At 37.5% G+C, this 22,541-nt stretch overlaps 1 protein-coding gene across 5 annotated transcripts in view; it reads right to left on the bottom strand.

Moving 5' to 3' along the window:
* ATMND1 (Mnd1 family protein) overlaps positions 1 to 22,541 on the bottom strand; it is a 224,462-nt gene that overhangs the window by 104,805 nt on the left and 97,116 nt on the right. For all 5 annotated transcript variants that reach the window (XM_089786639.1, XM_089786642.1, XM_089786643.1 and 2 more), the window contains one exon: positions 2,828 to 2,944. In XM_089786639.1, coding sequence (XP_089642765.1) covers positions 2,828 to 2,944 — 117 coding nt within the window. The remainder of the gene's footprint in view (positions 1 to 2,827; positions 2,945 to 22,541) is intronic.

The raw sequence follows: 22,541 nt of genomic DNA, 5'->3' as shown, positions 1-22,541 counted from the left end.
TACAGTTTTCAGCCAGCTAATGATCTAAGTTCAATTTATGAGGTGATTGGTTACCCTCCTCGAAGACCACCATAAATAAAATATGCAAATGAGGAGCTAGATGAAGATTGCATTATGAGTTATAAGTCTAGGAAGCATCATCATTCCTCACTAGTGTAACACAAGAAATGAGGATCATCAGTGTTGTCCTATTTCTTTTGCCACATTTGAGGTAGATGGACCGACGTGGCTCAAAAAGGCTTAAGCGTTGAATGGGTAAAGTGATCCTTCACTTAATGGAAATGGAAATGGGATACTCGATAGGGAGGTGCATGGTTTATGAGAAAATGGAGAAAATGTTGACATTTTGTATACACAAACATAGATATCTAACAGACCAACTATGCTATCAGAAACCAAACCCAAAAATTGTAACTAAACTGCGGATTCAATTTTGAGCTCCTCTAGGAGGACTAGGTCAATAGGGTTGGCCTATTCAAGAGTTGTGTCGATTGGGACGATGTAGTCCTTGCACTTTCCGACAATTTCAGTTAAGTATTAGAGCCAAGATCCTACACTTTCCAGATCCGATCCCGAAAATAGTGTCACTTGTTCTAGCACACAAAAAAGAGAGAAATTGTTTGGTAGAGAGGGGTTTGCCTCATTGAAATCCTAGTTGAGGAATCAACCTTGAAATTAATTAAATATACATAAAGCGAAAATGTGCTAATATAATTCTAAGGATAGATCTGAAACATGAAGTGTCTTACACCTTGATGGTGCAACATTTCTTTGAATGTTATCACAAGTCTTGATGCAATATCCTGACTCCACACAAAAACCTAAAAGGAAATTGTGAAAGACACACCTTGCACAATGAATGTTGTAGTTTTCCACAATGCTTGATATGGAGAGCGAGAATGACTTGAATACTTGAAATCTTGAATGCTTGAATGCTTAAAAACAAATGATTGTTCTATGTTTTTCTTCCTTGATTGTAGTCTCCTCTACTTGGTCTTTAATGAGGGAGAGAAGCTTGCTACAATGTGTTGTGTCATGCACACATGCCCCAATCTTCTTCTAGGCCTTTAGGTTAGTTTAGGCTTGTTTGTATCTATCATTTATCACTTGGAATGTTTTTGGGTTGAAGTCTGTATTTTGTCTCTGCATGTTAAAAATTCAGAAAACAGTGTAAGTTGCAAAGAACAGGGCAGGTTTTGTCCTAGAAATCCCTTCTAGGATTGAATGGGTTGGAGCAAGAAGACTTTGAATTAGTGGGAAGCCTCTCCAGTCAATAAAGCATAGGGAACCAAGCTCAAATGGTGTAAAGTCTAGACACTTAAAAATGTCCTAGTGAAATCAATTGAATTCGATTATTACTTAAAGAAATATTATTATTTATTTAATTAATTCATTAACCTCTTCTACTATTATTTGAATCTCAGTTACAAGATTCATACGAGTAGCCCCTACATCTGATGCGGATGTGCTCAAATGTGAATCCGTAGATGAATGCAGTCCAGATGTTGTATGAATGTGCATCAAGAGTATGTGGACGCACCCAAATGTGCATCAAGTGCATCCAAAGAGCATTTGAGTGCACCTGGGACCCATAAGCAATTTTTCACTTAAAAACAAAATTTAAAGAGTTTTTTATATTTTTCCATAAACCCCTAAAATGGCATAGTCACTACAATATGTGCCAAGCCATGAAGGAATTCCATGATCAAGAAAACAATATGCGTCGAGGAAAGAAACGAAAAGCATTCATAAACTTCAGTTAAGTACAACATACACTAGGAACAAGTCCAATAAAAACATAACATCATCCAGTAGACCAAAAAAGTGTTTCAATATCATGGGAACATAATTGAACATTTAAGGCTACATGTGAAAAACAAAAAGAAAGAAAAGGTAAACCTAGTGTGGTTGTTAGACCATTGAATAATTTACAAATAATACTAGAGAACATCAACCAAACAAAGGCCCCTCCTTTTGATTCTAGAAAGACAGTCATCTAATTCTCAGCGGATAAATGATCCTTCCAAGACTATTGAATTGATCGTCTCATTCTTTCAGCCTATTACAGCCATTGGGACTGTCAGGCACCATTTGGATGTTTTATTTTATTCATAGATGTACATATGACAGTGGTGCATTGTTCCCACTTTTTGCACTTGTCATCAAAGTTACCTTATGATCACATTCTAGCAGAGAGGATGGTGGATCAACGTTTCCATGGCACTGAAGGCTACCTACTTCTCCTCTGATTGCAGGTTGTAAAGGAGGGCTTTCTCCACTAGCTTTCTCTTTTCCTTTGGAGCTTCTTTTGACTGGATCATCAACATAATACATCACCTTAGAACAATATGGCAGCTGTCCTTAGAGATCATCCATTTTTCTTGTAAGACTCCATGTAGAAAGGCATCTGCCTCACAGCTGTACTAATCAACTTCTAAGATAGAATAACATAGGCAGTTGCTTTATTCATGTAAATGTAAGCCTAGCATTGACTACTAAATTGTTTATGTTGAACAAAGCCAACAGCCACAAGTGATATAGGACTGTTCATTCTACTCATTATATCCTAAAAGACATTTGTCTCCTGTGCATTTCAAAATTTGCATGTGCTTGCTTAAAATGCATTGATGTGAAATAAATGTCAATTGTCATTGATTAACAAAGCAAAACAACATGGAACTTAAATTCATTCCTTAGCTTATCCAAAAATATCACCCAAGAGCAAGGAAAACACAAAATCTCAACAAAAAGAAAATAAAGGTCATTGGACCCAACCACAACCAACAAAAGAATCGAATATAAGCAATTTCATCAAAAACCAACTCACAGATATGCCAATTTTGTCCCTAGAGACCAGATCATCATCCACTAGGCTTTGGACAACATCCTTTACTGTCTGGCTGATGACTCCTTTGCGCGGCCCCAACTTTTCAAGCTCCTTTAGCTAAAAAATTAAAATATTTGAGAAAGCTGTCAGATCAAAGCATTGGCAGATAACCAAATTTTCTTCAAAATAGTAAAATCTAAATGCCATTGCGCACCCTTAACTTTATAGTAGTGAAGAACAAGGACTACAGATGTAAAAGGAGTCAAAAGAAATCAAAATATAAATTACTTTTACAAGCAGACGGCATACATTAAACTATCAAAACTTATTACATTTGCAGACCCGTCATAATCTACTCTTCTCAAACTGTATGGAAACAGAAGAACAATCTGTGTCATTAATTCAAACATGAACACTGCTAAAAGATGATTTTATTGCCATGCAGAACAAGGAACTGTAAGATAGATATAGACTTGAATAGTGATAAAATTTCATTCAGTTACATTGTGACCTGAAAAAGAAGATTTCTATCACCAACAAGACTGTTCTATGCATTCCATCTGAGATAGCCCAAAAAAATCTGCTCCTGCATCATCAGGTATTTAGACTGTACCAAGGTAGGTAAAAACTCTAACAGACTTCAATGTCCAAAACAATTCCACTTTTTTCCAGACTGTTTACACAATTTCCACAAAATAATATCTTCTGCAACTACTTCAAGTTCAAACTAAGTTGCTGATTCGGGTTTGGGGATGGGGGTTTGTGGGTTCGGTCAAAAACAAAATCCCATTTGGGTTCGTGAGTGTGTGTATGTATACAAAAAAAATGTGCATAATTGCAAAACTGAGTCATTTCATAGTATGAATATATGTTGCTTGATCATTGATCAATGTCAAATATCAACAATAAACATTAAATACTCACTCATTAATCTATCTTCATGATTGTAAAGAAAATTACACATTGAACTACTAAATTTCAAAATATATTCTAGTTCATCAAATAATAAAGATTGAAACATAATGATAAATGACAAGTGTTTAGTAGTTTATCAATGATCGTAGTATCAAATGCCCTTCAAGGGTCAAATAGGGCATCAAAAAATAAGGGATCGATGGTTTCACCCTGGCTGCAACTATATCTAGATCCTCATCATTGGAACCCATATGTAGAAAACCCAGCTGGCTATACCCGTAACAATCATCAATTTTCCTTTGTTAATCAATAGTCTAACATTTCGTCAAACCTTTGGCAGTCTTTACTATTATTGTTGCAAATTTGATAATCTGATTTTTGAAATTACACTAGAGAATGCAATTGGGCACTTACAATTTCAGATCAATTTAATACTAAGAAGTTTGTATGAATGCCAACATTAATTCATAATTCTACCCTGCAAACTGTGCAATTATATAATTATAAAAGACAAACGATTTGATGTACCTCTAATTCATTACCAACAATGTTTCAAATAAGTAGTAGCAACAATAATATTTAAAATGCCAAGAACCTGGAAATATAGATTGACTTTGACTTTTAATTTGCAGCCCAATGTGAATCTACCGCAGCCCAAATAATATATATCACAAGCCATATAAATTGAACACAGCTCTTGAAAATTGTAACACGGCCACTCAAAAATATCACACAAATCCTCTTTAGGTGAACATGACCCTGCAATTGATAAACTGCTGCCCTATAGTGAAACAGCAGCCCTGTAAGACTCAGATTGAACTACCAGCCAGGACATAAAAGCATAAAATTAATAATTCATCCTTCAATTTGTTCTCCAAAATCTAGTCTTCGGCACTTGTTCAATCAACTTTTCAATAACAATAGATACACTAGAGAAGCAATTACAATTTGCTTTATCTCAGCAGCAATTGCAAGATAAACTCATAATCTAACCCTTATACTTCAGCAAGGACACAAAACCACAAGCTCGGAATTGTCACAAAGACAAAAAGCAAAGAGATCAACAAATAATCAGATCTTTTTATCATCAAATGTCCTCATATTTATAATCTCCAAATGGCACCAGTTTCCCAAAAGAACTCCAACTAAGAACCTTTCTCTACACAACATTAAAATATAATAAAGTGCCATTAATATAATTTATTGATTTCTTTTGGCTCCAAAAATGACCTTTTCCACCATAACTTAATATTTTGACACGCAAGGGCACTATTTCTTGTTCCCACAATTTAAAACTTTTCGTCTTGGTTCCGACGAGCTATGATACTAAGGTGACCTACCAACAATACCAACAAAAATAGCAACCTCAACGTATTTAGATGAATAAAAATAATTCGCCCTTCCTGCGGAAACAACTAAAAAAGCATCGAAATCAAAATCTGACAACACCAAAGTGATCCTGATGACAAAAGATGATGAATGAACCTAACGAGGTGACTTACTATAGATAAACGCTCCTTCCAAGATTCTTGGAGCTCAAATCAAAAGCCCGAAATAAAAACTAAGAGCATCACCCAACTCCTCTAAATCAACTAAGCTCATCGGAACCAACAAATTGACTTACTCTAAATCCCTCAAACGGAGCCAAAACACACAATAGGCTGCTGGAAAGCTTATAACCACACAATTGAGACCCTCAAATCTTACTATCAGCTCACGAGGGTCACGATGGTGAACTGACCTGGCCAACTGTAGGAACTTGCAAAAATGGAGACATTATACCATACCGATTCCACTAGTCCCAAATGTTGTTGTATCACCCTCGTCAACATGAGAGATTAGATGAGTAAAATAATTTTTTTTAGGTTCGTTTCAAGGTTACACAAAATAGAAGTATTTAAAAAAAACAATCTTCAAAGTTATTTTATTTCACATTTCGGACCCTACTACCTAGGTCCTCTTGGGATTGCTATGGGTTTGTTGTGGGTCCACCCAGGTTCGCTCCATCATGGACCCGAGCGAACCCACACTCAAAAATAAGCACCCTTCCCAAACCTGCAGCGAGTCCAGACACGAATCCAGACCTGCAAGGACCCAAACCCAAATCCAGGCAGCAAGGGACAACTCCAGTAACGCAACTTCTAAACCATAAAATATTAAAATATTCCAAATGAAAAATATCCAAGTTGAAATAAAACATCACCCACTCTGCATAAAAACTAACACATTACAAATTGTTGTCGTTAGACCAATGATCAAAAAATGCTTTAATGCTTAAAAGTTTAATAGATCCAATAGGTGTTCAATGTAGAGATTGACAACACGGCATGCATTCCACCTTCAGTTGCCACTTCTAGTTGGGGATATATGCAGCGGTAATTAAGTTCATAATACACCACTATGCTAATAATCAAATAACAAATACGCTGCCATGTTAATAGTCAAAACTTGACTGATGTGATATATATTAAGTTTTAGTTCAAATCACATACCAAAATGCCAAAATACACCCCTAGTTCAAAAATAATAATGTCACCTGTCAGCAATCAGCCATCACTGGTCAAATATCATATTGGTCCTCAAAAATATTATCATCCTCCATTGCTGTGGTAAATTAGAAGAACTATTAAATAGCGTCACTAATAGCGACACTGACACTAGCATCAACTTTGCCAGCAGTATTAGCATTTTTAACCTTATGTTCACTAGGTAACTCTTGTTCATCATCAACTCCAAGTGCAACAAGGAAGGAAAGTGAATCATCTAACTCAACATGCTTTGGATGAAATGTCCAACTCCTTTGTCTCCCCTTGTTTGTAGGTAATTTTTGTGTTTCACATCCAAAATTTGAATGCACAAAGACCAAGTCCCCCACCTTTTTGGAATGTACTATATCGCACTTTATTGAGTGGATGGAGTATATGCTCTACTAAGTGATGAACTAGTGCCTACTAAGTGATGAACTAGTGCCTATTGTTGTCGGTAAATTCTATATTGTAGTCGACGGATTGAGTAGTATCCAAACGGGCACGTGAAAGTTGAGTCACCCCTTCGGGAAAGTATTTGTACACCGTCTGAAAAGGACTTTGGAACATGGTAATTGTAATCATCATATATTGCATCTATGAATAAAGTATTTGTTCTATGTTATATCGTGCTATACTACATGCATTAAGTATCTTTTACCCTGAACGGTAAACATTTGGCCCCGTTACCAGACGAACCTGGAACGAAAGAAATGTTATGAAGATTCATGCCAAATTTGTTTAACAAGGATAGAAATAAGATAAAAGACAAGGATGAAATACGCACAACACAAGAAGTTTTAATTTTAGCACAACAGACGAAGTGCAGACAAAAGCTTCAATAGATTGCCAACGAACACCGAGGGGGTGAAGGGGCACAGACGGATGGAGTGCACTTACCTAGTAGGCCGAGGAGTGCCGAGGAATTGCTAGAGGAGACTCGACAACGATTCAATTTGGTGGAAGAAACAAGGGAGGAGTTCACTAACTTGTATACGCCAAGGGTAGAGCAGCCGAACGAAAGGGAAGCAACTCGTATGGCTCGAAGTGTTGAGCGAGCACGAATTTGGAGTGAACTCTTCATTCCCGATACACCTGACGAATGGATACAAGCAAATGATCATACAACTTCGCTTGAGGAAGATCTTTCACCAAGCAACACGGTTGTTGGAAGCAGGGCGGTTGTCCGAAGCAGCGCAGCTGTGCAGAACAACGTGGGTGCTTAGAACAGCGTAGGTACAGAAGTACCAAAGAATCAAAAGAAAGTAGCGATGGCAAGTCCCAAAGAGAAATTATCGAAGTTTAATGGTGACAGAACAGCAGATCCAATCAGAGATTGCAAGACGTGCAAAAACATATGGACAGCAAATGGTGTGACAGATGAGGATGATTGGGTCAAGCAATTCCTAGCAACCCTACCGGGTGTGGCAATTGATTGGTTTGTGGATGCCGACCCTCAGAAACTGACTACATGGGCAGACATTAGAAAAGAGTTCATGGCAAAGTTCTGACTGCTACGGGATGACAATGAAATTGTAACAAAGATATATAGCACCAAGCAAGGAAAGAATGAAACAATCAGGGTCTATGCAAGACGGCTGAAAGAGTTGGTTGGGAAGATGGAAAGTCAACTAGCTGACGGATTGAAGAAACGATGGTTTGTTGAGGGGCTATGCCCGGCTTTGAAAAAGAAGATGAAAATTGTACCACCAGCGTCATACGTCGATGCGTATAATCATGCGATGGATCTAGAAAGCCAACAAGAGACAAATAAAAAGAAAAAGCATAAATCGTCGGATTCAGACGATTCATCATCTAAAAGTTGCAGTAGTGATGAAGAATCAAACAAGAAAGTTTGAGCATTACAAAAAGATATGCTAAGAATGATGAAAGAATTTAAGAATTTGAAAAAGAATCCAGAGTCAGTGAAGGGAGAACTATGGTGCACGGACTGTAAAGAGGATGGCCACACGAAAGGCTCATGCCCGAAGAAACGATTCTATGATATTTGCTAGGTTGCGGGACATTCCCCAAAAGAGTCACTGTTTAACATGAAATCAAAAGGACACTAGCAAGTGTTACTAATGCAGGAAGTGTCCGCCGGAAATAACACAAACAACGATGCAACTTTGGGAGGATATCGCAACAATAACTGACGCGGAAGGGGTGGCAATAATAACAATAATAACAATGGAGGTCAGAGCCGAATACAGTACAACGCAAGTGGACGACTGATGATATAGTATCGTGCATGCAATCTCTTGGGGCACTTCGCTGGAGATTGTACCATGAAGGAAACATTGCAGCTACTATGCAGATGGTGTGGTCCAGGGGACCACGAAGATTCAAAATGCCCAAACCAAGGGGTAAATCTATTAAGCATTGAAACATGTGATGAGAAGGTATTGGGGATTACATGAAAGCTGGCAAAGAAAGAGAAATACCCTGATGCAGAAGAAGAAAAGGAGAGGTTAAAAAAAGCATGAATAAAGTTGGAAAGGCAGATGAAAGAAAGAAAATCACAAGTAAAAGACATTGTCGATACTTCGAAAAGGAACGTAGTGGAACAAAACATGATAAGGAAAATAATGCAAATAGAAGTTCCTATTAAATTGAATGACCTTCTGATGATGCCACAGTTACGAACGACTATTATGAATATGACACCGCTCCCAAGAGTGATAGAGGAAACATGAAGGGAGGATAGTGGAACAACGGCAGTAGACCCAATGCTACTGGCACTCACGACAGGAAGGCATCTGACAGTAGTCGAGATGGGCATTCTAGGCACTGTAGTGACAAACACAATTGTGGACGGAGGGTTAGGCGTGAATGTGTTACCAAAAGATATATGGAGAAAATTAGGACAACCTACGCCGCAGCCACCTATATTCCAATTACTCATGGCGGATCAACACGGAATCAAACCGTTGGGAACCCTAATGGCACAATCGGTAACTATCGGAATGCAACCATTTTTATTAGATTTTGTGGTCATTCCACTAAAAAGAAGAGGGTATGACGCTATCCTTAGACGAAGTTGGTTGGTACAAGCAAAAGTGAAACATAACTCGAAGCGAAATACCCTATATCTATGGAATGTGGAGGCGGAAGATTTATAATTGACCTACACACATAGATGGTGGAGAAGGAGGCAGCGTCATCAGATTTTGAAAGTGAAGGTGACAATTAAGGAAAGAAGAGAATGGAACCAAATGAAGGAGTATTGGGATTAGAATGAAGGTCGAATGATGACAACCTAGACTCCGTGAACGGCCTATTCCACTAGCAGGTGGAGAATTGCAAGCTCTTTCTGAGCTATAATATGTTAAGGGTTGACGAAGGTGAGAAAGGAGAGAAAAATGAATGTCCGAAGGAATATAGAGAAACGGAAGAAGGAAAGGCAATTATGGCTGAAGCTGAAGGGAAGAACATACCTACGAACCCAAGAAAATGGAAGATTCCACCGTACGATACATGGTGAACGGACCGCGCGAAAAGATAAGGTTACACCGCACCACAGATACTGTAGAAAGGTGTCAACAACAAGGAAAACACATTGTACGGTCTGCACAAGAACAAAGAGGAAAGGTTTAATAAAAAACTGCATTTGTATGCAGTGAAGGTTCTAGAATCAAGAATACAGTTATTGACGGTAAAGAGTGGCAGACGGAATTCATGGTATCGAGTTTAAGGATCACGATCGAGAACAAGCTTGGAGATATGGAAAGTTTGAGGAAGGGATGGTATAAATTAAATAAACTTCATAAATGACGATTGCATGCACAATGGGCCACAAAGGTTACATAGAACAAGCATAAGGCATGGCACGACAAGCACTTGAAGTTGAACAGATTTCAATCAAGACAATTAATTTTGAATATAAGAGGCGCAACGAGATCAGACCAAGAAAATTTAAAATAAAGTGGGTTCGGCCATATAAAATCCGCGAAGTGGGCAATAACAGAGCAATAAAATTATGGACGCTCGACAGGAAGGAAGTAGTCGATGCAATGAATGGGTCGAAGCTAACAATCTATCATGAAAGAAATAACGCACCTTTGTGGATGAGCAATTGAGATAAAGTCTAAAAATAATAAATATTGGTGTATATATGTAAAATAAAGCGTAAAATAGAATATTAAATTTTCTTAGAAGTTGGCTAAAGAAAAGAGATAAATATTAAATGCGTAATGAGGAAATATGGACTTAGAGCGTAGGTCTTGAGAACATTTAAAGCACAAAAGGCATATAAGCTCACCATACGGACAATTAAGATTGTGAAGATGTATTGTAAAGCCAGCTGAGAACATGGACAGGAGAACAATAGTCAAAAGATTCATCTCAAAGCTGTACGGCCTTTCGGGGAATAAAATGTTAAAAGAGAAACCATTAGATGACCTGTGAAGACTAAAATAGGGGTCGTATGGCCATACAGATAGAAGAACCTTGTAACAACAATCATACTGTACGGCCTTCGTAAAAATCACAAAAGACATTGTAGAACCTTGACAGTATGGCCCGTACAGACAAAGAGGGGTCACCATACATAGAAGATAAACACCGTACAGCATAAAAACAGGGTAGGAGGAGAAGCAGGTAAGTCGTACAGTCAGCAAAGGAAAAGGTATGGCCATCAACTGAAGCATTGAGGTCACCGTACGGACATACAAACATGAGGAAGCAATAAAGTGTGTCATACGGCCTTGAGGAAGGTACAAATCTGACAACCACACCATACGGTACAATCAAGTAGGAAGCAGAAGCAAATTAGGCCGTACAGACGAAGGAGGACACATGCAGATGTGTCGTACGGATGTATGGGCTTAAGGATAACAAAAGAAAGGACCGTATGGCTCACAAGGACAATAATATTATCTGCCAACACTACAGAAGCACTGCATCAAGTAGTCGTACGTCGTACGGAGTTAAGTGGTAATATAATAAAAGGGATCATAAAGGTACAATAATAAAGTTACCCTTTGGAGGCCATACCAAAGTATTCAAGAAGAAAAAGGAACTGTACTCTTCAAGAAGTAGGAGCTGGAAGCAAAAAAAAACATGACGACAAATTAAAACAGTTCATAATGAATAATGTATGATACCAAAGGGAAGGGAAAGACATAAACAGGTAGTAAAACATAAATGATTCGCTGAAAGAGTATGGAATTGGAAGAAAATCACAAAAATGGTGTGTTTCATGGACTTTTATGTGGGTTTGAGAGTGCTAATTTGGTCTTCACGACAAGGGCGCTACCCCTCGACCCGGCCATGTATTGCGACAGGAAGCGCGCTTGGGGCTCTGCCCCAAGACCCCATAGGGGCAATGCACCCTAGACCCCCAGTCAGTTCAGTTATCAGTCGTGGGAAGTGTGACCAGTTGATGAGACTTGGAGCTACTACAAGCATAGAGTGGTTGTATGCCAGAGGTGGAAAGGGCACTGGAGAAGCCTTTTGAGAGGAGTGCTACGCTTTGAGGCACTCAGAGTAGGTATTTGACGTGAGGCTGTCTTCGTGGATGCATAGAGAGCTATGGAGGAGCTGATCATCCAGTTGGAGGTAGTAGAGAAACACTTGGCTCATTGTACCTAGGAGTTAGAAGCAGAGAAGGCGGCACAGATGGCTATCAAGGTTAGCTTGGCTAAGGAGACAGAATTGTGTTAGTAGAGGCTATAGATGCAACGTTTTTTGGAGACCAATTTGGTGCAGGCATAGGAGGAATGTGAATGTGATGTTAAGGAAAAAGATCTATCCTGTTATAGTGAGTCACAGTTAATGTATTCCATTTTGTTAATTTGTCTCAGTAATTTTATAATTGTCGTCCGAAGACGACTTTACTTTTTGGGGGGGATGATGTTGTTGGTAAATTCTATATTGTAGCCAACGTATGGAATAGTATCCGAATGGGCGTGTGACAGTTGAGTCACCCCTTCGGGAAAGTATACGTACACCGTCCGAAAGGGACTTTGGAACATGGTAATTGTAATCATCATTGTATTTGGATTGTAAGCATTGAGTACATATTGCATCTATGAATTAAGTATATGTTTTGTGTTATATCGTGCTATACTATATGCGTTAAGTATCTTTTACCCTACACGGTAAACAACTATCAAGATTTTCAATTTTGGAATTAAAAGAGTTGAGAACAAAGTTTGGATAAGATTTTGACTGCAAGAGGTTGTAGGTGTTAGTAGGATTCTCCATAGAAGTACCACCATTTATGAGCATCAAGCCCATGCTTGTCCCAAAGAGCTTCAAGACCACAAACCACAATCATTTGTGTTTGCAAAACTCATGAATTCAACCCTCACTACAAGTCGTAAGTCATGGTAGAAGAATCTACTAAGGGCTCCCTTGTACACTTGAGCAACTCAAGGATCTCTATATAGGGCAAATCTTGTGCCAATAAGGAGCTTCTAAGTATAGTACTTAAGACTCAATGCAAATGAAAGGAGATGCAAAGGAATAGTCATTTTGTTCCATCTCTCCACAATGATTTCTTGCATTTCTTTGAAGAATGTTTCTATGGGATCTTGCTCATTTTCTTTTATGATGACTTTTATACTTGTCGATCTGAATTTTGTTCCACTATAACATGTAGATTCGAACACTCAATGTTTCAGAGTGAAACACAGAATATTCAATCCTCTCTCGATATAAGGTCACCTCTCATGCTAAGTTTGCAAAGTAAGATCATGTAATGACTTCAAGGTTCCATTAACTGTGCATAACCACACAATGAAATAATGTGATATGTTCGTAAACACTTGGGTATTTAAGTTGTTTCTCTAGATTTGACAATGTACTTCTAAAGATTTGGGTTTACAATGTGCAATGAAAATGTTGTTCTTGGTTTTCAAAATCTTGACTTCACAACTTAAACTTGATTTCTACTTCTACTACTAATCTTGAATGCAAGGACTTGTGATGACTTAGATTCTACTGGATGTAGCTTAATCAATGATTCCACCCACCTAGTGCAAGCTTCTAAGGTATACTTAAATGATGTTCAAATCAATATTTCCTTTCACTCTTATTAAATGGATGCAAATTAAAGATTCAATACCAATTGAACTTTAAGTAATTTCATTCATTAGCTAACCTTGTAAGGCATACTTACAATCTACGAGAGGTAGTGGCCCGGATTTGATCGACTTAAGCAAGTAAACTTCCATAACTACTTCCATTCAACTAAGCTACTTGAAGCAAATCCTATTGGACTCTACCTCAACAACTTGAAATTAAATCTATCCTAAGAAAGGATGAAGATAACCAACCAATAACTCAAACTTGATGACAACTATCACCATGTCACATTTCTTGTTGGGCACCATATCAAAGATTGTTGTTTCCAATAACCCACACGAAGGGTTTCAAGCATTGTTTTTAGGAACTATGCCTTTATTGGGCAAAGCCCACACCTCTGCAACCTACAAAAACTTGCAACAACATTTTCTGGTTTTTTCTACTCGTGCAACCTATTCTCATGTTAATGGGGATAATTTCAAGCGCCTACAACTTGTCTTTTTCTCGGTCTATGTTTTTCTACACAATGTTTTTCAAATTTTTTAATAAATTAAAACTCATTTTCAAGAACCTAGGGTTTGCACAATATTTTGAATTTTTGAAGATCAAATAATGTTTCATTTTTTGAGCAATGCCTTGACATTTTTGCCTTGAAATATGTACTAATGTTGTTCTGGGTTTTATATTTTTTTTCAATAATTGTTAGGATTTACTAAAAAAGTTCATCAAAAAAATTACTGATGGTTTTATAAATTTTTCCTTAAAAAAATATTGTTGGGTTTTATATTTTTTTCCTAATAAAAATAATTATGGTTAAGTTACATAAAAAGATCTTAAAGAATTATTGTTTGGGTTTTTAGATTTTCTCCTTAAAAATTTTCTATTTTTTTACAAAAAATCATGACTAGTGTTTTGTTCCTCAGGAATTTTACTTTTTCCTAAAAAAGTTATTGGAGGGTTTGACAATTTTTTCCACAAACATTCTTGCAATCAGTTTTTGGGTCGTAGTGCTCATTTGCAAAAGTTTTTGATGATTTTTTAACAAAATTGTGGTTCTTTTTTTGATGCGGTGGAGAGTGTCGATTTATCCTAAAAATCATGGTTTTAGTTGGAGAAGTTGAACTTGATGTCTCTTCCTACAAGGAGGGAAAGCATAGTGGTTAACAATGTGTAAAATGGTATTCATAGGGTTTGATTGTTCGTGGTCATTCATTCAAGTCTTTACCCCCAACGGCATAATATACCACATACCTTTCATTATTGGATGGGAGAACAAAATGCAAAGTCAAAGACATATAGCATAAAATTCAGATCTTAGCCTTGGGATGCACCTACAGGCGTCCAAATAAAGACACAAAACCCCTTGGTGCATAATTTCATGCGCCCACAAACATGATATAAGAACAATGTTTCTGAGAAAAAGAAAAATTCCTACACAAACCTGTGGTGGACACAATCTTGGAAATATTGAGCAAGTCCCTACTGCTCCTAGAATCATAGTTGCTTCCAAAGGGAGCATGTGCAATTACATAGTACAAACAATAAATAGACTTATATCGTACAACAATGCAACATAACAAATTCAAATAACATAATATGGACAGGAACATATATTATTTAGTCTAGAATATAATGTTAGAAAACAATATATGGTACTTTCTAAGACAACTATGAAGTACATATATAGTAACTAGCAGATCACTAAGCTTACCAACCGTCAGCAACTACCAACAACTAAGAAACAAATATCATTACTAAAGAGCGCGCAGAAACTATTGACAGGGGCGTTGAAACAGTAGTTTAAACTTTAAATCTCATGAAATCACATTAGACATAGATATAACAATGAAAGATAAACATAGAGACATAAACACCAAAATTTCTTTAAGAAAACCCTTTTCCGTAAAAAACCACGGCACATCAAAATCTTTTAAAGAATAGTAGACACCACCCCAGATTACAAAATTGAGCACCAACTCACTGAGAGCATTGATCCTCCTCAAAGCACCAACTCTGGACAGTTGAGGCGCCAACCTCAATTAGAGAACCAACTCAATAATACAGCACATTGAAATCTGAAACAATTCTAGACTGGTTGTCTTTAAGCCATTAACATTTGCAACAAATACTCAAACAATATAAATATATAAAGAAAAAAACTCCTTCTTTTGAAACATCTCATCAATGATATTGCATAACAACCAAGAATTCAAAATTCAAACCTCAATCCCCTTAGCATGATCAAATGCACAAAAGACATATATCGATTGCATTTTATCAATGAACCACGCTTTGTCTGAAACATACAAAATTACAAACTTCCATTACACGAGACTCTTCTCCACACTCAGGAGTAGCAGGCAAAAAAAATCAAACTTTGCAACATAATAGACACAACCATGTGTCAGATATCCCTTCTTATTACAACACTAGATACTCAAGCCTGTTGATGTTTAGCATCAGGAGAAGTAAATCTGAATCTTCTATGATATTATTTGTAATTACATTTCAAAGATATAAGCAATTTGTGTTTTGACTCTAATATCTTACATTGCAAAGAAGTATCTATGCACCACTGTCTGATATACATGATAGAGACATATATATACGTACATGTATTCATACTGATGTACGCATACATGTACATATACATACATCCCTGTTATGTATATAAAACTGTGACAGTATATATGCATTATAATCGACCAACTTAAATGGTCAAGATTTATATTACTCATGACAGACCTTTCTGTCGGGTTTCATATTAACCACAGCAGATATCACTGTCGGGCTTTATATTACCCATGACTAAAGATTAATGTTGGGCTTCTTGCTACCCTCAACAGATGTATTGTCGGGGTGCAATAACCCTCGTCATATATATTCCTTCTTGTGTCGAGTTTCCAACCTGCATCTTGGCACTATTAATAACATTGTGATTATGCCTTGTGTTATTGAGCAAACTAAACATGGAACAATTACGTTGAACATGCCTCCGAAGAGGCATGTCCCTACGTGGCCCAAGAGACATGACTCTTCGGAGTCATGGCTGTTCATTAAATATATATTTGAGATCATTCAACTGCAGTGAACATATAACAACATACAAGTACCTACAAAATCATATTCACAATATAATACCATTGCTATTATCATTCTCAACATTTGTCTTACAGTGATCCAGTAAAAGCAATCAGTGCTGAGGAAGGAACAATTCAAGAACCTGCTACAAATACAGAGAAGATAAGCAAATTTATTCTGCTTGTTTGATTCAGAATGTATAGACAAATATTTGTAATTGTTTATCTATCAGAGATCCTTTACTTTTAACAAAGCCTAGCGATTGATAAATAATTATGATTGGTCATCCTTTTTTTCAAATACACATCTATCCTTCAAAATTATCACATGGTTGAACAACAAATCCTCATGACTCCCTCTTTCATTTTGAAACTGCACAGCCACCCATTTTTTAGATACATGCCCAACTTTGGAAGAATAATAAACACACGACACTACTTTTATTTCTATTCAAAGCTCAAACAAAATTATTTCTTGCTTGAGTTTTAGAAGCCAACCAAACATGTCTAACTCTATGATTCCCCCATCCAAAAACATGTCTTCAGCCGCATACAACTAATATTTTTGATAGTAGTCATCCCACCATACAAACAATTCTCTATGCATTACAAAAAATTCATATTCATACGCAGGGAATAATTAGTCAATTTGTTCCCAGTTTTATACCATACATGGAGTGAATATAAATAAGGCCATCCATTGACTTATCACGCCACTACATTTAATTGAGACTGAGCCTCTAGAATATTCAAACATAATGTGTCAAATAGGCTCATTTGGCACAAGACAGTAGACAAGTAGGCTGCTGGCTTTGATAGGCAACCAGCTCAAATCAATGACTATAGCTCAAACACAAAGCAATGTAGCTCAACTAAGAAACCAACTAGCTTAAGTAGGTAGGTAAGTAATTAAAGCTATCAGATTTCCACAATCCATGAATATGTTGTGTCTCCTTCTAGGGTTGGATTAAGTAAATTTTTTACCATAGCCTTTTGGATCACACTACATGATCCATCATCAGGATGCAAGAGAGGCAAGGAGAAGATAAATTACAAATTGTTGGCCAAAAAAGGAATAAAATAGGTGGGAGGGAGTGTAATGTCCCTTCTTTGGGAACATTAGAAATTATTAAGAAAGAACGAATTCTCAATATTAAAATTGACTATGTTACCTAGAGATTTATTATTAAAGATCAATTTAATATTCCTTGTGGTCACAAGAGGACAAGGAGAGATAAGACGAAACCCAAAAAGGAAGTCGAAGGATTATTGTTGCAAGAATAAAAGGAGAAGAGGCTCCTTCCTTTTGGGCATGCTTCATTTACTATTCCAATTTTCAATTCTCTCTTGTGAGAGCCATTCAGAAAGCTTCAGCTTTCAAACCGTGTGAGGATGTAGCCCCTCGTGCAAGCAAGCAGTGGTCGCAAACCCATTGCTAGTGGAGATATCAATTCAGCTGTCTCGGTTGTGCATCCAAATTCTTCTCTTAAATTTTCCAATCTGACTGTAGAACTATGTTTAAGATTGGATTTATAGTTGTTGGTTATTGTATTGTTGTTGTATAATACAATAACGTTTTAGGAGTTATCTAGAAGTTGCAGGTTGTTAGAGCTTATAATTTTTGTCGCATCCTAGCATGTTTCGGTCCCAAGTCTTCCCGTTGAAGTTGAACTTGAAGTTATAGTTTACTTCAACTTCAGGTTCAAGGTCTCATTAGCCTGCCATGTGATAAGCGCACTTTGTTTTCTCGAGTCGACCTTTGTAAACTTGGAGTCAAATTTAAGTTGAAGCCCGATCACGCAAAACTTCAACTTCAAGTTCAGTGTTGGCTTTGCCCACTAACGATTTTTGTATGCAGATCAAAGATTGCCGAGCCATTCAAAGGTGGGTCCCAGCATAATATTTTCCCAAAGCATCTGAAGTCATAAGCGGAGAAATTTAAGGCAGTACATGTTCGGGTCTGGAAAGATTTGATGGAGTATTAACAATGTCATTTCATGATTACTTGTTATGGGAAAATACGTGCGGATTTAACGAGGTATTTAAAACAAAACACCTGCGGTGCCTTTTCCAATGAATGTCACACGAACGAGTAATGATGGCATTTACTTGCTAAATCTGTCCTGCGATCCTCTGTGCAAATCATTCCTTAAATACATGCATTTTACCCTTTTCCACTCATCTCATCTTCTCCAAAGAAATCTCGGCGCTTTTGGGTAAGAAAGGCGAATTTTGGGCTGTGTCTTTGCCAAACTGTAAGTGCATCTCCATTCCCCTTTGTATTTTGATTGTGCTTTGCTTTGTTTTGAAAGTATTTCAAGCCGTGTCCTGTAGACTTGTTTTTCATAGCGATCATGACACTTTTTCGACCAAAAATGCCCAAGTTAGAGAAGCCGCCATTGCTCAGTTCCTTGCCCGAAATTCGTGATACGTTTTTGGTTAATAAAAATTTATCTGAGGTTGTTGAAAGAACCAAAAACACCCAGTCGAGTCCCATCTACCAAAGGCTAGTTGATAGTGGTTTATTAGAAGCCGCCGCCTTTCCCCCTGCAATTCCATACCCAGAACTCGTCCTCGAATGTGCAAACCATTATGACCCTGTTTCAAGATGCATTAAGAAAGCCTCGAGGGAAGTTGTCAAAATCAACAGAACCAGTGTCAATTCCGCCCTCAGGATCCCTCATAAAGAACCCTACGAGCCATGGACGTTCAAAGAAGCTAAGCACCTGTATGCCGCAAACAAAACTAGCTACGACACTAAGATTGCTCAGTCCTGGCTCTTGAAGCCTACAGAGGGAGGTTCTAGGTTACCTAAACCATTGACCATTGAGCATTTCATCAAGGAAATTGCAGACATTGTACTCCTCCTGAATAGAATTAAGGGAAATGAACATGCTTTCCACTGGGAATCTTGGATGTACTTCTTCATACAAAAGATAGTTGAAGGTGTCAAATTCATTGATTGGTCAGACCTAATGGCAGAGAACTTGCATAAGGGCTTGATAGATGTTACCAACTGTGGTCCATTTTTCTTGTCCTATTATTTAGTTTACACCCTAGCGGCATCTAAAGATTGGGAAAATCTTCCACATATACCTTGGGTAGATGACATGCCTATCTACCAATATTACAGAGATCTCCAAGAAGACACAGCATGCAAAGAGTTTAAGAAGGTCAATGATGTTTTTTTGGGGAAATTGGTGTTTGAACTACGAGGTCGAGAAAATGATAGGATGTCAGAAGAAGCCATGCAAATTGTGCAAATTTATGGTTGTTATTTCATTCAATTTCCCAGATTTACATATATCAGAGTGGGTGGTTATCCTGGTAAACCTTTGAAATTACCACGCTATTTTTCAGATTCTATAGTGTTGTCAGAGATGTGTAGGCAATTTGCTTCTCTTGTTGAGTCCTTTCAAATTTCCAAAAAATTCTCTTCAGTATTGTTCCCAATTGAAATTTGACATTATAGATGCCCCTGTTTGAAAGAAGCCATATTGTCAGCCAAATCATTAACCCGCTTATGTCTTAAGTCTTTCACCTCTCGGTTAGATTTTGACTACACCGGCTTTATTAGAAACAATGTCAAAAATGTGGCCTCTCTCTTTCATTCCCCGCAATTAGAGGATTTATGGGCGAACTGTCATAATGAATTTGAAGTGAGGAAGAGGCTCTGGTCACGCTTGACCATTAAGCAGGTCGTCATGTTTAATGTGGAGTTAGATACCTATGGGCTGAAAGATGATGATTCTGAAGATGTACTTGATCAATTTTACATGGACCAGATTGAATGCATGCCTATCCCTGAGATCGATTGGGAGAAAAGGGAAGAAAATGATGTATATGCCCGTACTAAAGATATAATAGTTAGAACTGCCAAATGGATAAAATCAAAGGCAGCAGCTACTCCAAGCTTTTCTGAGAAGTCTTCAAGAAGCAGAGATAAAAAGACTGCCCATAAGCAAACTAATCAAAGTGTCCCTGATTCTGTTGCAGGTCCACTTGAAGTTGAACTTGAAGCAGTTCCGAAAACACTTCAACTTCAAGTTCAAGAAGAAACTCCAAAAGGAAGGAGAGTAACCCGCCCAAGCACGAAGAAGGCATTAGCCGTCAAAAGCAAGAAAACCATAACCGTGGACTTGTAGACAGCAGAAGACCTATCTATGGCGGATAATGTACCTGAATCTCAGAATGTTCCAATGACTACCGAGAATCAGGAAAGCAACCTCCCTTTAGTTAAATGTTCACCTGCTACCATAAAGCATCAAACTACTCCTAAATGGCTGGAGACATCAATGGAGAAGAAGAGAAGTATAGTCCCAATATCTATGCCTATTGACGATCTGGTCAGTAAGTGCCTTGGTAAGGCACCCAAAGTAAAAAAAGCAAGGACCGAAGCAAGAATCAATTTTGACAAAAGTTCAGGTCGATGGGCAGCAGAGATAGCTACACCACCTGATGGAAGCTCTCGTGATTCTGTAGTGCCTCAAGATTTCCAAATAACAAAAGTTGATTTGGGAAAAGGAAACCGTGAAGTAGATATGGAATTCTTTGAAGTTTCTAACAAAAAGATCGTGCACAAAGTATGGAAAGATGGGCAAGATAAGCAAGAAATGAAGGAAATAATAAAGAATATGGCGCAATACATTAACACTATCTTGCATCCTGAAGCAAAGCCAATCCGTGAGATGTCAGCCATTATTGATGTATCCTCCGCGACCAATCAGCAATCATTGGAGAATCTGCATAAGTGCAAAGCAGTAGCCAAGGTAGCAGGTGAATGGGTCCAAGATGTTCTGCTTAACACCAAAAAACACATTGGACGTTTAGATCATGCTTCAAAGAAGATATCAAACATTGTCAAAAAAGTGGAGGTAAGTAATGAAGGATACGAAAAGGAGAGGAATAACTGGGCAAAAGTGGTAATATCGTTGGAGGATGTGCAAGAATTCGATTTGCAGAAATTTCAAGCCGAATGCCCTGTAGCTGGTCTTGATGAAAAAGTCCTATACGTCATCAAAGATTGCATTGAATGGCGGAATGAAGCACTGGCACAAGGGGTATCTGAAATCAAAGAAACATTACAAGAACTTAAGGTTATACATCAGATTATTCAAAATGACCTTAAGTGGTTTGTAAAACAGTTCATGGAAAGAGAAGATGACTCTGTTGCCCAATCAGACAAGATAATCAAAGAAGTCCAAAAGAAGTTTCAAGAATGGCAGGACAAGAAGACACCATCTAAGCAGGATTTCTCCAACGTGGCGCACACCGAAGCTATGTTGATTATCAATCTGAAGGACTTGGAAATGCACGAGGAAAAGGCTGCTGAACTGAAGAAGATGAAAGAAATTTGGAAGCAACGGCTCGCCTACATTGGTCTTCCACATCAATCCGTTATTTCCGCCTTTTCAACTGCCTACGAAACGTGGAAGATGGCGAAAGGTGTGGTTGGTGGAGACAGCGCAACCTGATCAAGAATTGCTTAGCTACAGTTTCTTTGCCACTTTGTTTTCTTGCAATTTCAGCTATCAGTTATTTCAAAAAGACAATTAACTCCTGGCAGGGTAATTTTGGCTTGAGTCCAGCCCCATGCCTATAAATGTAATAGTTAGTATTGTTTAAGGGGTTAGAATTTCTCCAACAGACCGTTAGACAGAACTACTTGTGTTTATGGTTTTATTTCTAGTTTAGAAGTAACACTTCAGAATTTCAGCAGATACATGAAACTCTACAATTTGATTTTGGGTTGAAAGCTTTGTAAGTGGATACTATTATCTGCTTATTTTTTTGGTATTTCTATAGATACTATTTAAGCTTTTAGCTGCGCTTGTTATTGATTTTTTGAAATTGTCAACTCTGAATTTGAAAATTCTGTGAGAAATTGGTTTATGAAATTTGCCTACTCGATGATTTAATTTTCAGTTATGTGGATCATTTTGATAATTAAAATCAAGTGGTTCTTTTGCATTAAAGTTTGTTTCATATTGATGAGATGAAATAAGTTGTTTCAACACCTCCAGCAGATTACATTCTTCGAAAGTTATTCTGTTGAATTTATTTGGTTAAAACTTTCACTGCAATAAAGGTAGCTGCCCCTGTTTCTATTGAAGAAATTTTAAGCAGAGAATTCCTAAGTTCCTCGGATAGGAATTCATTTGTTAG

Source organism: Cupressus sempervirens, chromosome 6 (genome assembly GCF_028749045.1).
Source record: "Cupressus sempervirens isolate cs-2001-9-10 chromosome 6, ASM2874904v1, whole genome shotgun sequence".
NCBI classification, from domain to species: domain Eukaryota; kingdom Viridiplantae; phylum Streptophyta; class Pinopsida; order Cupressales; family Cupressaceae; genus Cupressus; species Cupressus sempervirens.
The sequence above is the reverse complement of the archived record's forward strand: the minus strand, read 5'-3'. Positions and strand labels throughout refer to the sequence as shown.